We start from the raw sequence: 24,458 nt of genomic DNA on the forward strand, positions 1-24,458 counted from the left end.
TTTCTGAAGAAAGGCAGGTTCAGATACAGCCGACCATGTGCATCTTGGGGTAACCAGAAGCATTTCTATGAAGCTCTTCAACTTCTGAAACACACACATTTTGGTATTAATTTTTATGTTTTGTTTTTCGAGACAGGGTTTCTCTGTGTAGCTTTGCGCCTTTCCTGGAACTCACCTGGTAGCCCAGACTGGCCTCGAACTCACAGAGATCTGCCTGGCTCTGCCTCCCAAGTGCTGGGATTAAAGGTGTGCACCACCACCGCCCAGCTGGTATTAATTTTTAAATGATATATAATTACTAACTTTGATGTCCTCTCTAACTTAAGCTCTGAAAACTATTTAAACAAAAAAGTTTTGTTGCTACTCTGTGTGGATTTTTGTGGATTTATAATGTAAAGAAAGTGTAATCTGAAAGTCTTCTATTTAGAATGTGCTAATGTTGCTTTTTTAATAAGTCTATTTGAGACAGGATGGGCGGTTTTCTGGGTAAACTATATTATCTATTGGATGCAAACCATTCCACACACAGTTTTCTATGAAGTGGGGTGGACTCATTATACTGGCACTGGTTCATTAAGTGTTTCTTCTGCCTCTTACAACTCGCAGTGTGTTGTCCTTGAATTTGAATTTACCCACTAGTACCAAGTCCACACGTAATTTTCCCTTTTGTTTTCAGTGGTAAGAATTGAATTTAGGACCTCTAACACACAAAAGAATTTCTCATGTCTCATGCATTGCCCTTTTAGATTGTGTGTGTGTGTGTGTGTGTGTGTGTGTGTGTGTGTGTGTATTTATTCATTTTCATTTGTATGATGTCGGTTGGCATGCACATATCACAACATGTGTGTGGATATGTGTGAAGATCAGAGGACAACCGCAGATGTCATTAGAGGCACCATGTATTCCAGGCTAGCTGGCCACTGAGTTCCACGATCTGGTCCTACCTCCAACCTTGCCTTAGGAGTCCCGGGGTGACAGCCACCTCCAGCTATTCCCTGGGTTCTGGGAATCAGAATTAAGTCCTAATGCTTGTTGGCAAGCAGGAACCTCTGCTCACAGAGCCCCTTCCCTGCCTCATGTGTTGGCTCTTGGGGGCAGAAGATTTACACCTTATACCCAAGACTCAATCAAGATATTTAACATCCTATTCAGCGTCCTCTCCTGTGCAAGCAAAGTGGTGCACAGAAGAAATTCCCAAGTCTTCCTTCTTTAAGAGTCCGTAGTTAACATGTCATTACCACTAGAATTCAGGTCGCTTCATCTACATTTGAATATCTTCCCACAATCTGAAAGAAGGAAAATGGATCTAATCCCTGTTTGTAACTCTGTTGTAAAATGTGAAGGATTAAAAATATACAAAAACATTGAAGACCAAATGCTGTGGGATGGTCTGTATGTCAAATGCTCTGATTGGTCAATAAATAAAACACTGATTGGCCAGTGGCCAGGCAAGAAGTATAGGCGGGACAAGGAGAAAAGAGAATTCTGGGAAGTGGAAGGCTGAGTCAGGGAGACACTGCTAGTCGCCGCCATGACAAGCAGCATGTGAAGATGCCGGTAAGCCACAAGCCACGTGGCAAGGTATAGATTTATAGAAATGGGTTAATTTAAGATATAAGAACAGTTAGCAAGAAGCTTGCCACAGCCATACAGTTTGTAAGCAATATAAGTCTCTGTGTTTACTTGGTTGGGTCTGAGCGGCTGTGGGACTGGTGGGTGGCAGAGATTTGTCCTGACTGTGGACAAGGCAGGAAAACTCTAGCTACAGCCAAATATGGTGTACATGGCTAAAATCCCAACACTGGGGAGGCTGAGCCAGGAGGATAACAAGGTCAAAGCCAGCCTGGGAAACTTGTTGAGACTTTGCATCAAAATAGTGTAAAATGAGAGGCTGGGGACAGCCCAATAAGTCCTCTAACCAAATATTATTTCAAAATAATACTCAAGGTCTTAGACTGAAGTTTAATGGTCAGATGCTTGCCTAGCAACTTATGCAACAAGCCAGGCTTGACGCTCAGCACTGAAAACGGAGAGACGTATACCATTCCAATACCTGGCTTTCCTGTATTCTCACAGATACTACCTGTGCTCCTCCATTTTGTTAGGTAAATTCCATTCATATCTCACTACTCATGGTTAGGTCAGGAAGCTGGAAAGCATTCCATGTGAAATCTTAACTTTTTGACTGGAAAGAAATTAAAACTTTTTCCAATGACTTGAAGTCACAAAATTGGTAGTGTTCCACATGTCAAGGAGGCACATTACAATTTGAAAATAAATATATGAAAACTACTTACCGCTTATTACAATGAAGATCATAAATGGGTGTTTTAAACTGAATAGACTTCACCATTTCCCCAGTACGCAGTGAATACAGATCCACACAGCAGTACGGTGGTGTTGTCCTAAAAAACAAACACGACTTTAAGAAAGGAGAAGAGAGCACACCACACATGTCCTTAGTACATGGCATTAAGAAATTCATTCAAGCCGGGCAGTGGTGGCATACCCCTTATCCCAGCACTTGGGAGAGAGAGGCAAGCAGATCTCTGTGAGTTTGAGGCCTGCCTGGTCTACAGAGGGAGTTCCAGGACAGCCAGGGCTACACAGAGAAACCCTGCCTCAAAAAACAAAAACAAACAAAAAAGAAGAAAAGAAAGAAATTAAAAGGTTATAACACAAAATAAAAGTAATCCACCCAAGGCAACTCATTTTTAAAAACGTAGCATCGGGCCAAGCTGGGCGAGCCAAACCTTTAATCCTGGCACTCAAAAGGCAGGCCAAATACGTTGTACATGCCTAAAATCCCAACACTGGGGAGGCAGGTATATCTCTGTGAGTTCCAGGGCAGGGAAGGACGTAGAAGGAATGGAATGAAGAAGATGACGATTTTATAAACAAATTGGTAAACATGTTCACTATAAGAAATATTTTCTTAATCTTATTAAAGGAACTAAGAAGGGATCACACCCACCAATACTAAAAATGTGTAGTAAGAGACTAGTGGGGCTGGAGAGATGGCTCGGAGGGAAAGAGCACTGGCTGCTCTTCCAGAGGACCTGAGTTCAATTCAGAACACACACATGGCAGCTCACAACTATCTGTAACTCCAGGATCCAACACCCTCACACAGACATACATGTAGGCAAAACATCAATAAAATAAAAATAAATACATTTTTTAAAAAGGGATTAAAATAGCTTAAAATGAACAAATAAAATTAGTAGATAATGCATATAAATGTAAAATACTGGAAATGTGATGCTAAAATTAGGCAGAAAGTGAATGATTCAGTTTATCAAGATAGGTAGATTCTATGTATAAATGAAAATACATTTTATGGGAAAGAATGCTGCCTTTATTTGCTTAAAACCTGGTTGGGTGTGTATAAAGCTCAACAGTATAAAGAGAAAAGATACATGTAATGTCCCCGGACATTAAAGACAAGTGTTGTGGTTCATACATGGACTGATCAAGGTCACTAGATACAAGGTATACATAAATTTACCATCAGAGCTTGGAAAATGAAGGAAAATGAAAAAGTGCAATTTTAAAATACCACACACAGCAGTCTTCAAGGATTCAACTCACAATGCACAAAAATAAAAACTAAAAGTAAATTAAACTTTTTGCACAGCTGAAGTCAGGTGTGGCAGCGCATACCTGTAACTCTCACATATGAGGAGTTCTAAGCCAGCCCTCTCAAAAATTAAAAGATACCTTAATACACACGAACAGTTAAGGATCTATATACTTTTCTGGCCAGTTAATAATTTTTATCGAAAGCATAATGCTATTAAATTTCGATGGTCTTTATTATATTTGAAAACTGGGAAAGTGCCATAGGTCTAAAAAGGTAACAGCAACTACTCTGTCTACAGTGTCTGCAGCCTATTCTTAAGTGAGAAAAACTATGAAAATACCTGCATCTAAAGTTGTCCTCTGACCTCCACAAGCATTCTATGGCATATACAACTACAAACACAAACATTCACAAGGTAAAAATACAGGCCCAGCAAGTAAAGGCACTTGCCAGAAGGCTTAACAACCTGGGCTCCGTCCCCACGGTTCAGAGAGTGGAAGAGATCTATCTCCCAAATTGTCTCTGACTTCCGCCTACGTGCACCCTAGGCCACAAGCAAGTCCAAACATTACTTATATACACACGAATACACAAAAAATTAAAATTTAAAAACAAATATACTAATTTTCATAGCACAAAAATAAATCAGAGCATGTCTCACTGTAACGGAACCCCTCTATGTGTAGAAATAAACAATTCAGGGACAGCCATGGACAGCAACACAGGGACACAGAGGACAAAGTGGACTGAGCCACCCCGGTATGGGCGGAACTGCTATTCTACCATGACGGTGGAAGGCATTACCTTGCATATATTCAGAGTAACTGAAGATGGGAAAAAACTTTCTAAAATCTCGATATCTAATTTCTAAAACTAACAAAATGAAAATTAACCAGATCTTCTGCTGCTGGGAGGACAATTTAGCAAACAATGAAACATAACGGGAAGGGGCAAACTCATTTCCAGTGAGGTGCTCATGACCATGACTGCACTAGATAATCCAACTGCTTCCCGGCCCATGCACTTCCCAGGCCCATGCGCTTCCCGGCCCATGCACTTCCCAGGCCCATGCGCTTCCCAGGCCCATGCGCTTCCCGGCCCATGCGCTTCCCTGGCCCATGCACAGACTTCATTTTCCAACATCCTCATAGAGGTGGAAAACACCATGAAGCCTCACTTCAATGCTTCCTGAACAAACATGACAGCACTATAAACAATGTACATATTGGGAAAACACCTAACCATTAGTAAAAAAAAAAACAGTACTCCTTTAAGAGTTCTTACTAATTCATACATTCGTGAGGCAACCAACATCTTCCTGCCCATGATGTAAGCAAGTGCTTGCAAGCATGCCCAGCATTCTCTCTTTTGAAAAGCCTTGCCCCTCTGCGTGGAACACAGCAAGAGAGACTTTGCTCTAAGGCACCTAATGACAAAGCTTTCCATAAACCACAGGGTCTGCATGTCCCACAACTTGCCATACTGCAAAACAAACTTTGCTTTGTACTACGACACACCAAGCATGCACCATAGAACACAATGCCATAATAAAGTTATATGGTTGTCTGGGTTCTACATAGCTCAGATAGACTGGCATGCCTAACTGTGTGTTTGCCACCAAAACAGAGCTATGACTTCACATCAGGATGAATCTGATTCTTTAAAACAGAAAATTCCTACTACAAATTTAGAAACCCAAGAATTTAACTAAGTTCATTTCGAGTGAAAGGCTGAGTCTACAGGAAAAAGAAAAAGGTACAACTGAATTAGTAAATGAGTGTGTAAAAACCTCTGAATCGAGCCAAACCAATGGTGTTTTTTAACACATATATCAAAATAAACAATAAATGTAGATTGTAATTTCCGTCATCAATACAGAAATAGATGTAATTCAGCTCAGTTGACCTAGTCCTTATATAAGTGAGGTGTTTTATAGTAAGTTACAAAGCAAGTGTGTCGAACAAAACTTTTATACAAACAATCTGTTAGCAGTTGTACACCTGACTCATGTTCATAAAGGAAGTTATTAATATTTTATGAGAAAATTCCTAATTTTCATGTATTACAATAGCCAAAGGAATGGAATTTATATAGTCAACTCACTTCAGTGAGAAAGGTTGATTGATTACAACTATTTAAAGATCAAGGCTGGGTTTTTTTTCCTTTTAATGAAAAAGCTTTCTTTAAAAGCAATTATAAACCACAAAACAACATGGATTCCAGGATGAGAGAATGTTGAAAATATAATGAATACAGAAGATAAGAATCACCAAGAAAGCACCAACATGATCATTTAGATGGATCTATAGTTGGAAATGACACTAGTCAAACAAAAAGAGCCATACTTATCAAATCTTTTTAACTCTGAATAATCAAATATCATAAACTCAAGCCTAAATTCTCAAATCCACAACTAATTACAGCTCATTCCCCCATAGACTTTCTTTCACATACTCCTTAATAACTAGGCATTACCATTATAACTTCTGTGTGCTGGCTAATTTTATGTCAACTTGACACAGGCTAGAGTCATTTGAAAGGAGGGAACCCAAATTGAGAAAATGCCTCCATAAGACTGGGCTGTAGACAAGCCTGTAGTGCGTTTTCTTAATTAGTGATTGATGGAGGAGGGTTCAGGCCATTGTGGGTGGGGTCATCCCTGGGCTGGTACAAAGGAAGCCATGAAGATCACGCCAGCAAGCAGCACTCCTTCATGGCCTCTACATCAGCTCCTATCTCCAGGTTCCAGCCATGTTTTGAGTTCCTGTCCTGATTTCCTTTGATGATGGACTACCATGTAAAAGAGTAAGCCAAATAGACTGTTTCTTCCCCAAGTTGCTTTTGGTCATGGTGTTTCATTACAACAGAAACCCTAAATAAGGCAGAGATTGATGCCAGGATAGTAGGGTGTTGCTATGACAGACCTGACCATGTTGTTTTGGGGAGCATTGTGGAAGGTCTTTGGAACTTTGGGCTAAAACAGCCATTGACTGTTGAGAGTTCAGCAGGCTGCTCTGGAGGAGCTTGGAAGATTAGAGTGTTGAGAACAGAGCAGACAATGGAGGCTTGGGAAGGTTCAGAGGGAAGAATCTACTGGACCATTAGTGTGCAGAATCTGTGGTTCTGATCAACTCAAGCTAAATAAACAGCTGTGATTGATAAAAGACCACAGCCACTGAAGTAAAACCATTGCTTTACTGGGACAATTGATGGTGGTGGGCTGGAGGGAAGAAATCATCAGTGGTGATTAAGAAGAGACCAGCATCACTGAAGTGAAATGTTCTGGGAAGTGTTTCCTTAGAGTCAGCATACTGAGAACAGCTGAGGCTTGGCACTGTGTGGGAGGGCTGGAGTCCCTGAAAAAGGCCCAGGAGAAGCAACTGGTTAAAGTAAATTGGGGTTATAGCAAGAGCTCCCAGCATTTTGGAGATGCCAGTACTGTGGGATAACCACCAAGATGAGCAGCAGCAGCAGTGGAGTGGAGCCTGCCCCAGATCCAGAAAAACTGCCCAAGCCCTTTTGGAGGAGTCCATAAGATCCTAAGTAAATTCCAGATATTGGACATTGAGTGATTTACACTGTTCAATTTTGGCTTTGCTTTGTTCAGATTGTGACTGTGCCCAGGTACCTCACTCTTAAAGTAAGAAATATTTGGGTTATTTGTTATTTCATAGGAGTTCACAGTTGAGAGACTTTAAATTTTAAAAAGGACTTGGGATTTTTACAGAGACTGAATGAACTTGTAAGGTGTTTGAACTGGTAAAGATGATGGGACTTTTTGTAATATTTTATATTTGTGATATTAATTTGAGATCTTGAGAATGAACTAAAAGAAAAGGTTATATCTTTAAAAGGGTTATGTTTCAAGTTGACAAGGTATCAACTGTAGTCTTGTCTTTTTTTTTTCTCCTTGCAAAATAACAAAACAATGTTTCTCTGTGTAGCCCTGGCTGTCCTGGAACTCGATCTGTAGACCAGGCTAACCTCAAACTCACAGAGATCTAGCTCTGCCTCCCAAATGCTGGGATTAAAGGCGTGTGCCACCACTGCCCAGCTTCAATTCTGGTGTTTTCATCACAGCAATAGAAACCCTAACTGAGATCATTAGAGAGGGAAAGCTGCCCCAGTCCTACAAGACGCAACACTTGGGAGAGCAGGCCCTGCACCTCACCTGGGCAGCACAATAGAGCCAGTCCTGTTGGCAGAGGTGCGGATGAGTCAGCCCCAAAGCTGTGAGCATAGGAGAGCTATCCCCATGTGGCAGCATGGGCAGGGCAGAGGTGCCTTCCCCTGCCCCAACAATCATTGCATGAGGCAGGTGGGAGAGCTGGCCCTGAGGTCCTAAGAGGAGGAGAGTTGTTCCTGCCCCTCACCAGCTGCAGAACTCAGAGGGTAGCCCGTAAACCATGCCTTAAGGTGTGGGTGTGAGAGAACCCACCCCGAGGACATCAAAGCAGGAGTACTGGCCCCACCACTGAACTAGCCAGGGCAGTGCAGGAGAGCTCACGCTGGTGGTGAGGACAAGGTGTTTGACCAATCCTGCAACTAACTACCTAGGCCCAGAACAAGAGTTACGAGTTGTCCCACCCAAACATCTACCCTATGTGTGATTGCTGAAGGGACCAGGCCTGCAGGTGCAGGATCTCCACTACACAGGGCAACAACAGGATAACCAAGAGGCGTTCCAGTGAGGGTCCAACATAGATAGTGAAGCAGAAACCAGAGGCCTAGAACAAGACCCATGACTCTTTGCAATGAACAGTTGCAAGTAAACATATATGGATAAAAGGGTTTATTAAGTGATTAACTGTGTCACACTATAGCTTCCATGACAACACTAATTTTTGGGGTTTTTTCTTTTTTTCTTACTCTTATATTTTATTTTTTTGCAGGGGAGGATACAAGGGCAGAGGGCAGATACGAAGGGATGGGGAAATGAATGGGATGGAGATGCATAATGTGAAAGACACAAAAAACTAAAAGGAGATTTAAAAACTGGGATATAGATAGCAGTGATGGTTACATGCTATTGTGAACAATTTAAAATCACTGTGTTGTACACTTACCAATTCAATGATCATCTTGTTAAGTACATTTCAATACAATAAAACAAAGCCATTAAAAAATAAAAAAGAAACCCTAACTGAGACACTGTTACCAATCATTAACTAGCAGCATTTGTTATAACAGGCAATCTCTGGAAAAGCATGGTAACTAGCCCAGAAGCCCAGCATGGTGGAGCTGTCTGTATTTCCAGAACTTGGGAGATTAAGATGGGAGGATAACCTAGGAGTCAGTGTCAGCCTGGGCACAGAGTGAGCTGCAGATTAGTTTGGGCTTAAATGAGAACCTGCCTCAAAACAACTATGTATGAATGGATAAAGAAAAATTGTATTTTTTAATGAACTAGCCAAAGATCCTGTCTCAAAACAATAAGCCAGGTACAATGTCACTCTCACTAGATTGGGCAAAATTTCAAAGTAAAAAAACTCTCAAGAGAAACTAAAATTCTGGTCTATGAGTGGTGGTGAAATGGCCTCCACATGATTCTGTAAAGGGTACCCGGTTCCTAACTTGTGGCCATGCACAGCTCATGCATATGTACTACCTATGCATATGGAAACAAAGGTCAATGTTGGATGTCTACCTTAATCATTCTCCCCATTATTTTAAGGAACAGGCCTTTCAGTGAACCTACTGCTTGACCAACTTACATACTAAGCACCAAGGATATGCCTACCTCTGCATCTCACCCCCAGCACTTCACCCACCTGTTACATGGGTGCTGTGGGTCCAAACTCAGGTCTTCACATTTACACAAGCATGCAGTTTACCTACTCAGCCATCTCCACAAGCCTGTGGTGTGAAAGCTGTGGGGCCTGCACTGGAATCGAGTCATTAGCAGGTGTGCCTTTGAAGGTTATTCCTCACCCTGATTCTGGCCTGTAGTCTCGGCTTCCTGGTGGTCAGCTGCCATGTGAAGACCCAGCGGCTCCCATCACAGACACTCCTGGAACCACAGGTGTGCCACTACACCATGCATTCCCTGCCAGAGGAATTTCAGAGGACTGAAATCCCTCAGATGACATGAGCCTTTAAGCAGCTGCCAACAGGTTTTGTGCAAAAGTAGCTACCACAGGTGGGAAATGGAAATGGTATACTGCCTTTGGGAAAACAGGCCGGCAGATCCTGAAAAAGTAAAAGAGTATTACCTGTGATGCAAGGACTCCATTCCTAGGCAAACACCCAAGAGAAGTGAAAGCACATGTCTGTGCAAACGCTGATCCATCAAGGCTCACAACAGCATTTTTGTAATAACTGAAGCACACATATGCCCACAACACACAGATCAGCCGTGGGATAAGCACAGAAAAAGACTATTCTGCTGTACAGTACTGACATGATCTGCCATGTGGATGAACCTCAAAAACATTATGCTAAGTAAAAGAAGCAGAGACGCAAATAGTCTCATCGTGTAGAAATCCATTTGTCTAAGATATCCTGAATAGGTAAATCCGTGGAGACAAAACACAGATTTCTGGCTGCCTGGGTTAGAGGGAGGAGGAAATGGGGACTGACAGCTTAATGGGTGTGTTTTCCTTCAACGTGTGGAAAATGGGTTGGAACCAGATAACAGGTAACTGTTCTGCAACATTGCCAACGAACTACAATTTAGCAGGGTATGTTTTGTTTTATGAATTCACTTCAAATTTAACAAAGGAAGGCAGGCACCATGCATGCCAAACAGATTAATAAAAAGTAAATAAGCCACAGAACTAATCAAAGCAGCGGAGACTGGGGTGGGGACACAATGGCAAGTTAGTTCAATACTATGGAAGACACAGACAACCTAACTGCAAATGGACCAAACAACAGAGCTGCAGGACACGTGAGGCAAAAGCTGGAAAGTGAAAGTGACATTAATATACGGGATTTCAACATGGCAGGCAAGAGACAAAAAAGGAGACACAGGAGTATGGAGGAGGCAACAGAAGGATTCATGAAAGGCCATATGGAAACTTTAAATCTTTTTTTTTTTAATTAGGTTTTTCAAGACAGGATTTCTCTGGGTAGTTTTGGAGCCTGTCCTGGAACTTGCTCTGTAGACCAGGCTGGCCTCAAACTCACAGAGATCCACCTGCCTCTGCCTCCCAAGTGCTGGGATTAAAGGTGAGCATCTCAACCACCGGGTTTAAACCTTAAAACTTAAATAAAACAGTGGGACATAATAGCATACTCCTTTAATCCAAGCACTCAGGAGTCAGGCAGCCAGATCTTTAAGAGTTTCAGTGAGACCAAGAGAAATATAATACATGCATGAATAAATGAGAAGGGTTAGAACACACATGATACAAAAAGGGAGCAGGGATAAACTTCCTGCACCACCAACGCCCAGCCAATAAGGATATATTATTACCTGAGTAAATCTAAAACTAGGAAATGACAACAACATCTGGCTGCCAGGACAGTTACCCAAGGCACCTCTGTAATGTTGGGGTGTCCATCATCAGCCTGCAGGCCTCAAACATCTGACAGACTTTTCTGTGAAACAGGATTTTTGAAGGACTATCCCACCTTGTCTTGGAGAAATTCAGCAGTCACTTTCTTTTCCTGCTTGACCAATCTGGACAACATACTGTCAGCAGTCAAGGAAAGGGCAGTTTCTTGCCCAGTGGATAACTTTTGCCACAAAGAGAGTTAACTCCATATGGAGATTCTTCGATGCCCATCATCTTCTCTGAATTAGACTGGTGCTGCCAGGAGCAGACACATCTCATTGTCATGAAAAACTCTCTAAAATGTTTGAAGACCATATATCTATCTAAATATATCTGTTTATGACCTTGAAAACATATCTAACATGACTGTAAGTTTGACTATTATAGACGACTATTAATCTGTATTTTTAATTATATATTACATTTTAAATGAGCTGCATAAGCACAATAACCTAAAACAAGAGTAGAAACATACATACAGTATAACAGAAATAACTTTAAATTTGTATCAATAAACTAAAATCCATACTAATGTAAAATATTTTGAGATTAATAGCTCTTTTTAAAGTAGATTCAATAATCTACCCTTTTATCTCATCCTTTCTATAGCCTGTCCCCCTTTTTTCCTTTAGAAAGAGATATTTGAATTTAACTCCTTTGTTTAGCTTTTTTCCTGACTATGACTCAATAACAATTTGTAACCAATCCTCTCTAAATGATGACAAATATCCATAACCAATCATTTGGAAATGTGGACATCACTCTCTAGACTACTTCCTGCTATTTGTGGGTGTTATCTTTGGGGGACCCTTGAAAACACTGAGATAATAATAAATTTTCGGCCTGGCGGTGGTGGCGCACGCCTTTAATCCCACCACTTGGGAGGCAGAGACAGGCTGATCTCTGTGAGTTCGAGGCCAGCCTGGGCTACCAAGTGAGTTCCAGGAGAGGCGCAAAGCTACACAGAGAAACCCTGTCTCGAAAAAAACCAAAAAAAAATAAATAAATAAATAAATAAAAAATAAATAAAAAAAATAAATTTTCATCTCAGCCAGCAGCCTTCAAACTGTTTTGGATGCTAGATTCTGAGGAGACTATAACAGAGGCATTTTGAGATCCTGGGACATTTGTTTTCATTGGTATCTGATCCCCTTGCTCTGAAAAAAAAATACATACATACATACATATATATAACTATATATATACATACATATATATATACCTATATATATATACATACATATATACCTATATATATATATATACACACACACACACACATATATGTAAACTTTTAAAGGTAATATACATCACAAGTATAGAATATGTGATGTGTACAAGTTAGTTAAAGATGATTTTTTTGTTTTATGTTTGAGCAAGTACAATATACATTACTTGTCTTGTAGTTCTTTTAGATTTTTTTTTTTCATGTCTGTAGACAGGATTTCAGGGTGGCTTATCTGATCAAACCTGATTTTCTTTAACACAGAATGAATCCACACTCTTTAATTTCCTATGGAAATTAAAGCATATCCTCTCCCCCAAATCAATACACCTTTTAACTTAAATTTTGAAGTCAAGACATTTTAAAATATATAGGTTGCATTAATCAAGCAGCATTTATAATCAATGTGTCTTAGCAGCTGTCACTCCTTTCTCAGCAGCCAAAAAATTAAAAGACAATACAATAACATATACTATCCAGAGTCTGTATATTTTCTGTCTTTATGTGGCTTATTATATTTTTTGTTACTCTATTCCTTTCTAAGAACTTTATTATTTTAAAACTATATTTTTTAATCTAAGACTATATATATTCTTTTTCTTTTCTCTCCCAAGCCTACGGATATTTTTAAACACACTGTGACCTGTTTAGAGGCTCTTTTCGTTTGATTCTGTCCTTACTGTGCACCTGCAACCTTTTCTGTCTGCATGAGCAAAACCTAAACCCATGAGGCAGCTCAGTTCATGGCAGACTGGAGGGATCTGCTCTGGTGGCAGCTCAAGCCTGCAGGCAGTGCCAGGAGATGCCTCTCTGTACCACAGCTGGCAAGAGAGACATAAGACTGGGAAGCTGTTCTTGGCTCCATTTTAGAACCTTTTTTTTTTTTTTAAGCTTTCTCAGGTTTTATGTGGAAATTCTTGCTCCACATTGCATACCAGGTTAAAGCCTTATCTAATTATTATTTATCAACAAAAGATCAGAAAAAATATTTAAAAATTTTTTTTAAAAATTGAGAGTCAGGACCACATGAAAATAGGAAGAAGCAAAGTGCTAGAGAGGCCCACAGAAATCCACAAAGATACCCCCACAACAGACTGCTGGCAATGGTCGAGATACAGCCCGAACTGACCTACTCTGGTGATGGGGAAAAAAAAAAAGAAAGAAAAAAAGAAAAAATAATTGCGAGTCAGATACTGGGGGTTGTAAGAACCTGAAAGATCAGAGAAGCATGGAATCATCCAAGAGTGACTTCCTACCTCTTCGGTTCTTTCCCCCAAAAAGAACTGAGATCCTCTCTCAGCCCTGCCTTATTACTTCCTATCTCCAATCTGTCTACAGTCCTCCAAACCTCTATGGTTAGTTTTAGTCAGTTAGTGGCTAGCTCTGCCCTCTGACTCCAAGCAAGCTTTATTTGTCAGAACACAATCAAAATATCACACACCAGACACCACCCACTTTGGCTCCATTACATAAAGAAATCAATCTCAAAATACCAGGAAACTTACTTCCTGCTTGCTAGCTTTAATCCTGTTAGCCTATGCAGTCTGCTGAGGGAGAAAAAATGTCAGCACCAGACCTAGCTGCAATACTAACCTACTAGGAAAGATATGCCCACTGGCGCAATGGTGGCCGACTGTTAGATAGTAACCAACCACTTTCTGACTGAATTAGAAATCTGTTCCACAGGAGTACTGCAGAGCTGGTCAACAGTCCATGGCCCTAAAGGTATTAGGATAGAACCAACTACTGTGCTGTGTCATCAAACTGCCTTCTAAACACTTGTGTCTATACCTTTATACTTCGCTTTGCAAGTTTTCAACAGACAGTAGTTTGTGGGATTAAAGGCATGTGACTCCCAAGTACTAGGGTTAAAGGTGTGTGCCACCACGACCTGGCTGTTTCTCTTTTAGACTGGATTAATCTCATGTAGTCTGGGGTGGCTTTGAACTCAACAGTTTGCTTCGTGAGTGCTCGCCTCAACTGCTGACAGTACACTGTTCAAATAGACAAGCAAGATACAAAAGAAAGGACTGCCAAACTTTGCCAAGACAAGGTAGGAAGGCCCTTCAGAATATCCTGCTTCATAGAAAAGTCTGTCAGATATGCTAGGCTTGTAGGCTGAAGATGGATGCCCCAACGTTACAGAGGAACCTTGGGTGACTGTCCAGGCAGTCAGCTGTTTCTATCATTTCTTACATTTTTTTTGGAAGTCGCTTGCCTGCACTTCCCGTTTACTTAGGTAATATTATTTTCTTCTTGGGTCTCTGAGGGATTTGAAGAATAGATAATTGTAGTCTCCTACTTTTAAAGGCTATAATGAAAGATCTGTGTTTAAATGTTGGTAATAACTTGCCTATGCTACACTATTGTTACTCATTCAGAATCGTCCAAGACTATTTTAACACACTAAAAACAAATGTACCTAGGCTGTGTTGCATCATTGAAGACATTTTTTTCCTATGTTCACATTTACTGTGACAGTAAAGGACAATTTACAAAATAAGGAGGAATGTTCCTGAGCACTAAGCAATTTCTCCTTATTTGTTATTTATCCTGTAGTGCCAGGAACTGAATTTGGAGCCTAGAACACACTGGGCAAGAGCTCTACAGCTAAGTCAGACTCACCCTACAGTGAACAATTTTAGTTCAAAGTTACCTTACTTGTAATCTATTATGTGTGAATTGGAGTTAAAAGGTTCAATGACTTTATCAAACATATATGAAGATAACATTTAGGTAAGTTTTATACACTATTATATACTGACTATTTTCAGTTTAAAAAAAAAAAGCCAGATTGTAGTGAGGCTTAAGTCAAAGCAGCCAAAGTGGGAAAAGATCCAAGGCTGGGAGTTAAACAGGAGTTTAAGTTACACGCACTGTATACTGACCATTCTTGTGTAATGATTTTCTATGGAAGGCTTGACAGTCTGTTTTCTAGGTCATGAACTAGGCTTTGAGAATCCACGGAGCAAGGACTCACTAGGCCTCTGTAAACATGTATGACACTGAACACTTCAGCATTTTTTATTGTAATGAGGTTAGCCATGGTAACTAATACTGTATCTTCTGAATTTAAACACCACCCAAAGAGGGAGCAGTAGACAGACATAAACGATGCTTAAAGTCTGACGGAGTGCAGGTAGGACAGCTCAGTAAGCAAAGGCACCCGCCACCAAGCCTGACAACTCACGACAATCCCTGTGACCCACAAGGCAGAAGGTGAAAACCAACTCCCAAAGATTGTCTTCTGCCCCAACTTGTGTCCTAAGGCACATCTGCACCTATTCTCCATTAGTGGGCAAAGAGATAAAAAAATATATATAGGTAATTTAAAACTTGATGGGAAATTGGAATTGCAACTCATTGGATATTAAATTAAATATAAAATATTTCAATTTTATCTCAGGTCTACTTTTTAATTATTTGAACACCATGACACTTGCATTCAGGTATCATGAGAGTCACAATCGTTGTAAACTGGACCAGTTTTCAAAACAGCTTTTTTTTTAAAAAAAAGGAATACAATGACTGTCATGTTAATGCCAAGTGAAATATGGCTTTTATGATTTCAAAATCCTAAACATTAATACCATTTCCTTTACAAAGACTATTATTGTTTCCATTCATGATATTTAACAGATTGAAACAAAACTGGGAAAAGTGCAACAAAGTATCTGAGAAAGTGACATTTTCCAAGAATGTGCAATGCTTAAGAAAAATATAAAAAGAGCAAAGATATTTAAAATCTACCAAGAATTGTCAGAAGCATGGAAACACTTATTTTTAAATAGGAAAAAGCTGCACAATCTTCAACATGTGTTGCTAAACCTAAGCCCTTAAATGTAAGAGGGAGATTTTGATAGCATTATAGTATTGTATTCTTATTCAGAGCTTGAAGAACAAAAGCCTGTTGGTCTCCTTCTTTATTAACTAGTATTTAAAAAAAGAAGAAAGAAAGAAAGAAAATGGAAACTTAGCCATATTATATTAAAAGCTTAACCTGTGATTAGCCTACTTAGTAACTCTTTATTCTCTCTGAATAAACCCTGGTGACTAAACTTTCTACCATTTCCTCATCTTGAAAATGCGCTAAGAAGGATGCTGTCACAAGGAGGGGCACACAATCTCCACATACAAACAGAAGGGGTGTTAGAAGTGAAGCCAGAGTCAAGACATTCTTTGTTTGATTTTGTTTTGAGAAAGTTCACTGAGTGCTGGGATTAAAGGCCTTAACTACCACACCTGGATTCTGATACTTTGATCCTTGAACCAACTTGGTGCCTAAGATGGAAAATGCCACACCACAACAGGTTACCAACAAACATATATAATTTTTAAAGGTATGAAAACTGGGGGCTAGAGATGGCTCATTGGAAAAGAGCTTGTTCCACATCCAGAGGACCTGAGTTCACTTCCCAGCAACCACATGTTGGCTCACAACCACCTGCAACTCCTGTTCCAGGGGATTTCAACACCCTCTTCTGGCTTTCTCATGCTGCACTCACATGTACATACACACAGATATACACATGAATAAATAATAAGTTTTAAGAGTATAAAAAGTACATTCTAGTTATGAGGTGCAAGTAAAGTACTTCTCTCACACAGCAAGAAGGAGCAAACAGTAGTAATTAAGACGATGCCATTATAACTACACCACCAACACTTAGTTTTTCTGCTCAGTTTAAAGCTTTCCCAAATCTGTGAGTCTATCTAAAAGCATCACATAATAAACCACAATTCCATATCAAGGACAATACCCGTGAACAGTGCTGAAGATGCCTACTGATGAAAAGTCCCAACATTCGTAAGAGCTGTGAGGAGGGATCGAGCTGTTCCACCAAATAACTGCTACCAAAATGGACAGGTTTTCTCTCATGCAGAATTTATCAAAACATTCTTAGTGACAGAATGTAATCAAACTTTTGTACATTTATCAGATTTACAGGGCCTTCTACACTAAATGACAAAGCTTCCAGAAGGCAGGGGTTCAGTGTTCTTTGTTGGACATGGCATTGCTCACTGAAAGGATGAAGAACGGTTGATGTAAGTTGGAAGGATTGATGTATTAATGTACATTATTTTTAATATAAAGTATTTTAATATAAAGTATTTCTTAGAAGACAAGCTGCTGCATCTGATATATTTCTGGGGGTGACATGCCACTCTACTCCATCCTAACTCACAGAATGTGCACCAGCAAGAGAGTGTTCTGCTGTGAATACAGAAGACATGCCAATGGAGGCTTGGGAGATGGCCCGCAGAGGGCTGGAGCCTACTACAGCAATCATTAATCAAGAAAATGCCAGACAGGCTTGCCTACTGGTCAGGTGGAGGCATCTTCTCCATTAGGGTCCCTCTTCCCACATGGCCCTAGCTTATGTTGAGCTGACAAAGCTGACCAGCACAACACTCCAGTCACTTTTTCTGAGATTGTGAAACTGCCTTTCAAATAAATGTCTCTTTCTGCTGGGCATGGTAGTGCCTGCTTGAAAGAGCAGCAATGAAGCTGGGCTGGGCAATCCCAGGTGCAGGCCATTCTGAGCTAACTAGCAGACACTGTCTCAAAGCAACAGTAAAAACAAAACGTCCTTTAAAGGTCTATTTTACGGTTTACCTTAGAAAGAACTGATGAACACAGGAAACTGGGACAGCTACTCTGTAAATTTCCATTTCTGGAACACACACTTGATGTTTCAAATCCCCTCTTGGTGACCCTGGCTCCATGAAGTCTTCTGACATTCTCTACTCCTTTGAGTTAATCATGAAAACTGTGTATTTGAATGGCCCCAGATATCACTATAAAGTACTTACATGTATTATCTCATTTAATCCTTACCAAAATTTAAAATGTAGTCAAAATTTATAGAAGAAAGCTTCTTTTTAAATATCCAATTCAATCTTCATCATAAAGGACTGTGATTTATAATACTCCATATCAAATATCAAGGAATCTACTTCTGATCAAAGCAAAGATGTCAGTTCCTCAACATGGACCGTTATTTAAATTGCTGACATCCACCTACTGGAGACAGACAGAGCACAGAACTCATTCATGAAAAGAATGAAGTTGCTGCACAGTGGCAGCGCATGCCTTTAATCCCAGCACTGGAGACAGAGGCAGGCGGATCTCCATGAGTTCGAGGCCAGCCTGGTCTAGAGTGAGTTCCAGGGCAACAAAGGCTACACAGAGAAACCCTGTCTTGAAAAGTCAAAAAGAAAAAAACCTGAAGTTGTAGATCATGCATGAGGGTGAATGCCTATAATCCTAGAACTTGATAGGCTGAGTCAGGAGGCTTGCTCTAAGTTTGGGGCTACCCTGGGCTACATAACAAGTACTAAACCATCCACAGCTACACAGAAGAAGGAAACTGCAACCCTGACTTCCTTAGTATCAAACTAGAGGAAAATCACTCAGGTGCCAGAGAGTCAGGTAGCAAAATATGACAATGAACAACAGTAAATACTGTATTGTAGTTTGAATGTGGGATACTCAAATCTCACTTGACTAAATTCCTTCATTAAACAAAGTAAATTTACACTAGTAATAGAATTATTAATTAGTAAACTGTTCTACAGACATGCCAACAGACAAAACTGATCAAGAAAATTCTTCAACTGAGACGCCTTCTTCCTAATAAAATGAACCAATACAATGCATCAATTAGAAATTTCTATTAGAATGCTCACTTGAGCAGCACATACACTTTTAATTTATTTACTTTTGGTTTTTTTCACATACACTTTTTTAAAAGGTAGAAACATAGAAAACTCTATTCCATTTCCCCATTCTACTAGTCAATTCTGGTGGACAACAAAATATGGAAAACCAGTAGCAGGGAGATACAACAAAAAAGAAAAAGTTGGAATAGACTCAGCAACTAAGAGCACACATGGGAAAGGAGTTCAATTCCCAGCACTCACCTGGAGGCACTCAACCATCTGTAAATCCACTTCCAGAGATCCGACACCTTCTTCTGGCCTCTTGGAGCACGAGGCATACATGTGGTCCAGACATACATACAGACAAAGTGTCATACATATCATAAAATAAAAATAATCTGGACCTAGAATCCCAACACTTAGGAGGCTAAATCAGAAGAATCATGGTGAGTTTGAGGTTGCCTGGGCTACTGGTAAGATATCTCAGTCTGTGAAGGTAATTGCCACAAAGACTGACTGGCTAGGTTCGATCCCCAGAATGTACAGGTGGAATGTGAGAACCCACCTCCAGACATCTTCACAACTAAGAAATGAATTACAGAGCCAGGAATGTAAGCCAGTAGGCAGCAACTATCAGTGGTTCTCAACCTTCCTAATGCTGTGACACTTTAATAGAGTTCCTCATGTTGTGGTGACCGCCCCCATAAACTTGAAGTCATGATTATAAAGAAACACTGAAAACTAATGGACTACAATCAGAAAACTATATAATTTGGTTATAGTGAACGAAACCTCATACACATATACACAGAATATTGCTGAGACTTATTTTCCTAAAAGCAAGATGATTTATAAGTGCTTCTCTATTACTATAAATAAAAATCAGATATCATTTTGCTCATCAACAGATTTGTATTTCCATAGCTAAATGAAAAACATGGTAAAGCCAAAATGAGAATATTCATGTCTGGCTCAACTAACAAAGGCCATTAATTACACCAACTTCTGCGAAGCCAGCTCAGAGACCACAAACACAACCCATTACAGAACAATCGGCCTGCTTTCCTTACTCCTCTGTCACTGCCAACTCCAGAATCTATTGATGGGTGTGACATCTGAATATAAATGACATTAACACACAAATTGGGGCAGACCCAGTTTCTATTCCCAGCACCCACATGGTGGCTCACCGGTATCTGTACTCTAGTGCCAGGGGATCCAACACCTTCTTCTGGCCTCCTCACGCACCAGACACAAAAGTGGTACACAGACATACATGCAGGCAAAACATTCATACACATAAAAAATAAAATAAAATAATTCTTAATTGTTTAAACAAATATATGGGCCAGGACCTGGCTGTGCCTCTCACCCTGATGTCTTATTTCCATTCTGGACGTGATTCAGAACCTCTCACTAGCGGTACAGAAACCCACCAGGCCGGGTGGACTAGCTGACTCGCGCTGCTTCCCAGAGTCTCATACTGGGCTTGAATCTCCTCATTTTCCAGCCTCGTCCTTCTGAATGCTGACATTATTCTTAGCATCTATGCCACGAGGCCATGATAACGATTTTTTTTTTTAATGCTTCTGGAACTTGAACCAGTATTACTGAACAGTATTGAATACCCAAACATTAGCTGTTTGCTGTTGAGGAATACTCCACTTACATAATTTTAAAACAGGGGAACCCAGGTGAAGGATAAGCGGGAACTCATTTTATGTTCCAATTCTCTATGAATTTGAAATTATTTGGCAGCTGGCATAGTGGCACACACGGTTAATCCGAGCACTCCAGGCAGAGGTTGGCAGATCTCTGTGAGCCAGCATGGTCTACATAGTGAGTTCCAGAGCAACCTGGGCTATGTAGTAAGACTGTCTCAAAAAGGGGGGGGGGGGGGTAAATTTATAATTATTTAGATTTTTGGATAGAAATTAAAAAGCACTTATAGTGTTTTCACAGTATCAGACAGATGTGAACAGTTTGAGTCATTCTCTCCTGTAAGGATTGGTAGAACAGAATAAAGCGAGGGAAAGCAAATGTCCAGGGGAAATGGGAACTGAATATTGCCTTAACATGAGCAGTTTACTCTGAAGTAATTCATTAGAAGTGAACACGTATCATTGTCTTGGAACTGAAGACATGTTTTTATTAGCATAGGTATGGAACAAAACAGTAATTATTTATACCATGATTTGAAAGTTGGCAGTTCAAAGAAATAGCCTTCATTCACAAATAAAACGATGCAGATGCATGGTCACAGGTGCTACACAAATGTGCAAGTATACAAAAGGCAAAATATCACCATTTCATGGGAGCAATTAGTGACCATAACCTAATCACAGGAGGATGTGAGCGCAGCACGGCCTTGAAAGAAATTTAATATTCTGTTATAAGGAATAAAAATTCACTTTATTGACCAGGATCAAAAAACAAGTCACAGCATCCCAACTATAAAAATTAAAGCTATCCTTTCAGGCTGCCTAAATAAAAAAAGGCCACCAAAACACGTTTCCAGCCCTGTGCAAAGACGATTCGGCATAAATAAGTTACACCACCTTTGGTCTTCTTTACAAATGACCTAAAAGGTCCTTCAATATGGTATGTACAGGCTCCAACTGGAGATCCTACTTCACATAGACACCCCGACACCAGGGGAGATGATGTGAAATCTTGATGCCTCACAAAACATAAAATGAGAGGCCTTTTGGTGTGGCACACAGCACAGAAATGCTCTCAGTAGAGGATGAAAAACAAAGAATTGAAGACATTTATTCAACACAGTAGACAGGAGGCCAGAAATCCTCTGCAAGATTAACGAACGCTCTCCAACTCGGGAGAGGCCCTGGGGAGCTACTCCGACTCCTTCTCTGTCACCAGAGGACTAAACATGGAGTGTGCAAACTCCCATTTCTGTTTCTAGGATTAAGCAACTGAACTGTTATCAGTCTGACACTAAAAGTGTCCTCAGAATTCATTAGGTAAAGCAAATTCTCCTTTTAGAGGTGACAGAATGTTTCTTTTTAACTGATACACACACAGAAAAGCTTCTTTATATTTTTGAACCTAAATTTTACATTAAAGGAGAAACTTTGAAAAGACAAAAATTTCAAAACTAAAAACCTACCTCGGGCAAGCCTCAGCTCACTGGCCCTCTGTCACATTGATTTATAACAGTTATTTCTTCGGGGAAAGGAAGACACAGATGCAAACAATTACTCTATTTTTGTAGGCAACAAGTGAGGTGGGTGGTAACTGAGAAATTTTTTTTTAATTCTGTCACAATATTCTGCTTTTTCTTAAGAAAGCCTCCTCACACAACAAACGTTCGCCACATCAGAGAATTTCCAGGGCCTGAAGCGCCACTTTGATTCCAGACCGCTGCAGGCATTAGCAGGAGGTAATTAGGGTAAAAAGTTCAGCCACAGTTCCATGGCTAGAGTCCTGCCAGAAATAAATTTCCTCTCTGTTCACTGTACCCCTCCCTCCAGACCATATTGAAAACACATTTATCTTTGTAGAGTTTGTTCCTCTTCTAATTAACTTTATGGCGTTTACAGCATTTAATAATTTAAAATGGCTGCCATGACAGCAGTTTTATCTTTCATGGTGGATGGGTGTGTTATCATTTTCCCGAAATTGCTGTTTGACGGGTGACTCACAGACCTCTCTCTGGTCTCATCCCGCTCTCTGGTCGGTCCTCACAAACGGAGGTTTTAGTATTCTCTTGTTAGAGAAAAAAATAGTTAACAAACCTATTCAGAAGGTGTCTTTCCAAATTCTCAGGAAAAATGAAAAAGATTCTGGAGTTATTTGAGCTTACAGTCAAAGCGGAAAGAGTCTTTTAAACCACCAGGTTCTTACAGTGCTTCACATTTTTCACAGAGAGAAATATGAACTGTTATATTCAAGTGAGTAATAAATGAAATATACTAGACATTTAAGTTCAGTCATTTCAAACCCTATGGAGCAATCTGAGCAATCGCAGCCCCTGTCCACAGGTGCCTCCTCCTTCGCCCGCACTAGGACGTCCGGACAGGACAGTCAGCTCACAGCTTCGATCCCCGCTGTCCTTTGATGTTTGGAAAAAGAGACGCTAACAGAATCAAATCAGAAGCCCTCACTGCCATATTTTTGTGACAGTATAAAAATCAGTGACAAGAACTTAACCCAATTCCTTTCTAAACAAAGAATTTAAGGGAAAGAAATCTAAAATTTGCCTTAATGATAGAGTAGCAGTGACAACCTTTGAATCCAATATGTGTGTGTGCGTATGTGTGTGTGTGTTTGTATACAGGTGTAAAAAAATAGCCATTTGTTTATGAACACAGAACAATACCTCAACTGGGATCATGGCTGTTGTTACTCCTTTCCAAGAAAATAAACCCAAAACACAACAGAATTCTTTAAAAAGCCGTTGCAGTACTTGGTCCGCAGTCCCCTGAGGTATAACTACCATACATAAAAGGCAAGAAGGGCTCCCTGTAGCAAGCACTCAAGGCAGAATACAGCTCTGGGGGAACTGTAAAACATGCCCCCCTCCACTTCACACCAGATGACCTTTCCCACAAAGTAACTATTCAGAGCCTTCCTATCTGACCTTTTTCCCCAATCATGATCTAAATGACATCAAGGACTTCTGCCACAAAATTTTGTTTTGTGCTATTACAGTTTAACTGACATTTCTCAAACTAAAAGAGACACTAATTGACATCGTTTAGTAGCTGGCAAAGGGGAGCGAACAAAGGAATGGAGATTCTAAGTGACTACAATGGGAAAATGGTGTTCCAAAGCGTTTTCAAATACCACCTGGAACAGAGTACGGGACACACTCACTGCACTGTCCTGCCTATTAGAATCCCACACTCGTCAACAGAGGTTCTAGAATACAGAAAACTACTTGCATATATCTAAAGAGGCATCACCCAGAAATTCTGCTCCTAGTTATCAATGCCAAACAAAGAGAAATGAACACCGCGTGTGTGTGTGTGTGTGTGTGTGTGTGTGTGTGTGTGTGTGTGTATCTGTGTGTGTCTGTGTGCATCTGTGTGCGTCTGTGTGCATCTGTGTGCATCTGTGTGTGCATGTGTACACCCAGGCACAACAGAGGCTGGGGGTGCAGCTCACTGGTAGAACACCTGCACTAGCTTAGCATGGGGTACTCAGAGCCACTGGAGGAAACAAACTAAAAACCCATACCTGAGAACTAGGAATAGTGGCTCATGCCACTATTAGTTTTTATTAGTTGAAATCCCTATTAGTTTTTATCTCTGTGAAGCTTGTTGCCTGCAAATTGAGGATGTCTCCACTTTAACCCTAATGACACAATTCTCTCTGTCAAGGGCTGATCTGTACTTTATAGGATGTTTATCAGCATCCTTGACTCTATCCATTATAGAAGCCACATGCCTCCACCTACCCTACCACACAACTGTCAAAAGAAACTGAGCTGTGGGGACAGCCTTTTCTTCTTCCCATTTGGAAACAA

At 40.3% G+C, this 24,458-nt stretch overlaps 1 protein-coding gene across 7 annotated transcripts in view; it reads right to left on the minus strand.

The window, feature by feature from the left end:
- The window catches only part of Bcas3 (BCAS3 microtubule associated cell migration factor), a 506,689-nt gene that overhangs the window by 403,382 nt on the left and 78,849 nt on the right, over positions 1–24,458 (minus strand). For all 7 annotated transcript variants that reach the window (XM_052759620.1, XM_052759614.1, XM_052759617.1 and 4 more), the window contains exon 8: positions 2,298–2,405. In XM_052759620.1, coding sequence (XP_052615580.1) covers positions 2,298–2,405 — 108 coding nt within the window. The remainder of the gene's footprint in view (positions 1–2,297; positions 2,406–24,458) is intronic.

Source organism: Peromyscus californicus, unplaced genomic scaffold (genome assembly GCF_007827085.1).
Source record: "Peromyscus californicus insignis strain IS unplaced genomic scaffold, ASM782708v3 Scaffold_3__1_contigs__length_106647218, whole genome shotgun sequence".
Taxonomy (NCBI): Eukaryota; Metazoa; Chordata; class Mammalia; order Rodentia; family Cricetidae; genus Peromyscus; species Peromyscus californicus.